General features: G+C 40.4%; 1 protein-coding gene across 1 annotated transcript in view; it reads right to left on the reverse strand.

The window, feature by feature from the left end:
- Positions 1-311: 311 nt before the first annotated feature.
- The window catches only part of has2 (hyaluronan synthase 2), a 4,348-nt gene continuing 1,135 nt past the window's right edge, over positions 312-3,524 (reverse strand). The window contains exons 1-3 of the mRNA XM_086217370.1: positions 3,488-3,524; positions 1,361-1,462; positions 312-1,266 (exon numbers count right to left, since the gene is read on the reverse strand). The exon at positions 3,488-3,524 is cut by the window's right edge and continues 1,135 nt beyond it. Coding sequence (XP_086073496.1) covers positions 337-1,266; positions 1,361-1,462; positions 3,488-3,524 — 1,069 coding nt within the window. The 3' untranslated portion in view covers positions 312-336. The remainder of the gene's footprint in view (positions 1,267-1,360; positions 1,463-3,487) is intronic.

The raw sequence follows: 3,524 nt of genomic DNA on the forward strand, positions 1-3,524 counted from the left end.
TATGTTTAATACTGCAATACTGACTTATCAAACTTCTCTAGTTAGCCTTTAGTAGCTGATATCAGCTAAGTATATGATATTAAATAAATAATGATAGGCTAATTAGCTAGCATACTCCAAGATCCTGAATGCTATGTTCATGAATGAACAAGAAGCAGCCACTGTCATTTTTCTATCTTTGCCTTTCAAGTTTGAATTTTTGGTTTTGCCCATTTTGGTTAAACTCAACCAGCCGTTCCTCCAGAGATGCTCTGCATCTGAATACATTGGTATACCAATAACATAATGTGTGAAAACACCTTCAGAGAGAGTTCAGTGGTAAATATTGTATGCAAGTCATACATCAAGCACCATATCATAGTGTGTTTCCTTCTTTCTTTTACCACACTTGTTTATGAGCACTGCATACATTGTCAAGAGTATCACCCAGTAACTGGCGTAGACCACTGCCCCTATGATCAGAACAATCTTCTCGGATTCAGGAAAGGGCTTTTTAGTTTGCAGGATTATTGTGTAGAGAATTCCGACAAAGAGGATGGTGAACCAGACTGATATGGGAATCAGACCGATGAAGTTCACTACTATGGTCTTCCTCCCAGAGGTCCCCCATCCAGACTTGTTGATTGTTGCTATTGCAAACATCTTGGCTGGCAACAGGCTTGACATGTATAGTACAGAATAGAATGACATAAACACCATGACGATGTTACCTCGAAGGCAGCTGGCAAATGTCGACTTTATCAGAGCCACCGCTTGCACGATGAGAAGAAACAACAGGATATTCCAGAGCCTTCCTTGGTAGAAGAGTTGGATCGCTGTGGCTATTAGGAAAAACGGGAAGAACCCCGTGATCACAGCCTCATAAGTCATCCATAGATGGTGTTTGTGGAACCACATGGAGTTGTAGAGCCATTCTCTGAAGTAGGACTTACTCCATCGTGTCTGCTGATTGAGCCACCGTAAATATGTAATGGGTGTCTCTGTTAGGCACTTTGACCGTGCTGTGTATTTGGTCGCATAGCCCAGGCTGAGAACTCTGTTTGTGAGATGGCGGTCGTCCCCAAAACTGCAGTGGGATCCCATGAAGGTCTGATTGTACCAGTCCTCAAGGAACTCATGTAGGAGGGAGTTTCGGTACATTCCCAGAGGCCCACTGATGCACTGCACACAGCCAAAGTAAGACTGGCATGCCCGCTCAATGTTGAAGGCCATCCAGTACCGAACGCTACTCAGGAAGGAGATCCACGACTCGTACTTGTTCAGAATCTAGAGAGAGATGAGGAGCGAAATTCAAAAGGAAGAATATTGAAAAAAGTCAAGGATGCAGAAGAGAATACATTGAGAATCTTAGTTTTGTTACCTGCACATCTCCTCCGACACCACCCACCATGGGGTCTTCTTCTAGAACTTTCACCATCTCCACCGATGATGCAGGATCCAGCATGGTATCTGAGTCACACACCTGGGTTGGACCAAAACAACCAAAGGTCATCTGTGTAAGAGGCTTGAGGATTTTACAGTACAGACTTGGCCTGGCAGGCGATAGACATGTAGAGTCTCCTGAGGCACAGTGGATCTCTCGCTCGCAGTGTTTGTTGGTTTTGCAAGATAATGCAAAACAGAGGAACAGGACATTTGCAGTATTGGTCTCAGTGTAGCTACACACTTCTCTTTCTCTTTTGCTTGACTCTCTTGTTGGACAGAAGTCCAAAAGGAGATTAATTGAATGTGTTGGTTAAAAATGAGTCCAATTTAATTCAACTTTTGTCTTCAAGGGACATGTCATAATGAACCCCCCCCCCCCCAAAAAAAAACCCCAAAACAAAACATATGTTTCCTCTTGCCATCTAGATTGCTTTGGTGGAATTTGACAGTTTGTAGACTTTGGACCTGGTGATGCCTGCTCTAGCTTGAAGAAATTGAAATTGGAGATCATTTTTCTTGACCTAAACTATGGAGTCTCTGTGGAACACTTCTCCAAATTTATGAAACTCAAACCAAAGCACCTCGATGAATTAATAACACCCCTACATCAAAGAGCAGAGAAAAACACATTAAAGTCAATCACCACCTATTACTTACGTTACTCTCTTAGTACTGCTCATTGTCTTCTAAAAAAATTGTTATTTTGCTCCCTGGTAAAATCAGAGGATCAAAACAAGAGCAGGGCCTGATCACTAACTATTGCAGTGAGTCTCTTGAATCTCTGTTAAAAGAAGAAGTCCAAGTCATTCCCATTCACTCCATTCACATTAAGAGAGAGGATTTTTGTGTCTGGATTTTTAGTCATTGTTAACTGAATGTTACAAGGCTAATGTGCTAACTGGTACTTTGGCTAATCAACTTTATTAAATTTCTTTTCACCCTTTTAAAAGGTTTATTAACATTGGGGTCAATATCGCAAAAAATGATTCGGCACGTTTAATCATACCCTTAAAAGGATAAGGGGTAAAAAAAAAATGGAAGGATGGTGGTGATGTTTAATCATGTCAAATCATGAACAAACACTCATTAATTGTAGCGGTATTTAGTGTGATATAGTTCAAACTATGGAATTAGAAAATTCTTTAATACAAATCATTCAAACTGTGCTAACCAAATAGTAGCTTATTATCACATTGCAATATAATGATGAAGATAATCTTTCATTTTGTCCCCGGTTTTAACCCCAAGGTATTACTAAGCACAAAAGATATGTTAAGTGAAAGCAACAATGTTGACTTTGGAAAGTAGAGTTAATGGTACCATCACCAATGATTAGATTTCAGGAAAATGAGTCATGCGTGGCTCAGACGACATCATGTGACGACTCCACCCTTCAAATTACTTTCACTCTTTGGACAAAAATAATTTAAAACAAAACTAAGTAATACGTACTGAAACAGAAGGACCACTGTAGACTTTAATAAAACAATTAAAACCGCAGACAAACTCTCTCTCTCTCTCTCTCTCTCTCTCTCTTTCTGCATATATCTATAGATATATACATATATATATACCTATAGATATACAAAAAGAAAGGCAGCCGTTCTCCAGCTCAAATGGGTTCAAAATTGAGGTTTTTTGGATCTTGACTCTGAATACTGCACATGTAGATGATGTAACATGAATGTATGTTTTTACACTTAGTCATGAGCTACTGCTATCCTTCTTTGCACTCCACTTCTCAGCCTGGGGCATCCAGCTACCAGCTGTCAAAAAGCAACAAAGGACCCTTATTTGCCTCGCCAGAGCCCCCTCTCCAGCCATCGCTTTCCCCGTCACCCCCAAGGTAACCTTCATTCTGCCCTTCACTTGATCCTATATCCTCAATCAACTCTGTTTCACCCACATGTGAACATCTACACACACAACCTGCTGAATAATTTGATATATATATATACACACTCACACACACATATATATGCTTAGTTTTTATTGCTTTTCCCATTCGGGTCCTAAATGATTTCCAGCCATTTCCTTTTATAGAGTAGTTTTATAGCCTTACCTGCACATAGTCGACGCTCCTTCCCAGTGCTTTGAAG

Source organism: Aulostomus chinensis, chromosome 11 (assembly GCF_037954235.1).
Source record: "Aulostomus chinensis isolate RoL2024-O1b breed Wild chromosome 11, RoL_Achi_v1.0, whole genome shotgun sequence".
In the NCBI taxonomy this organism is placed as follows: domain Eukaryota; kingdom Metazoa; phylum Chordata; class Actinopteri; order Syngnathiformes; family Aulostomidae; genus Aulostomus; species Aulostomus chinensis.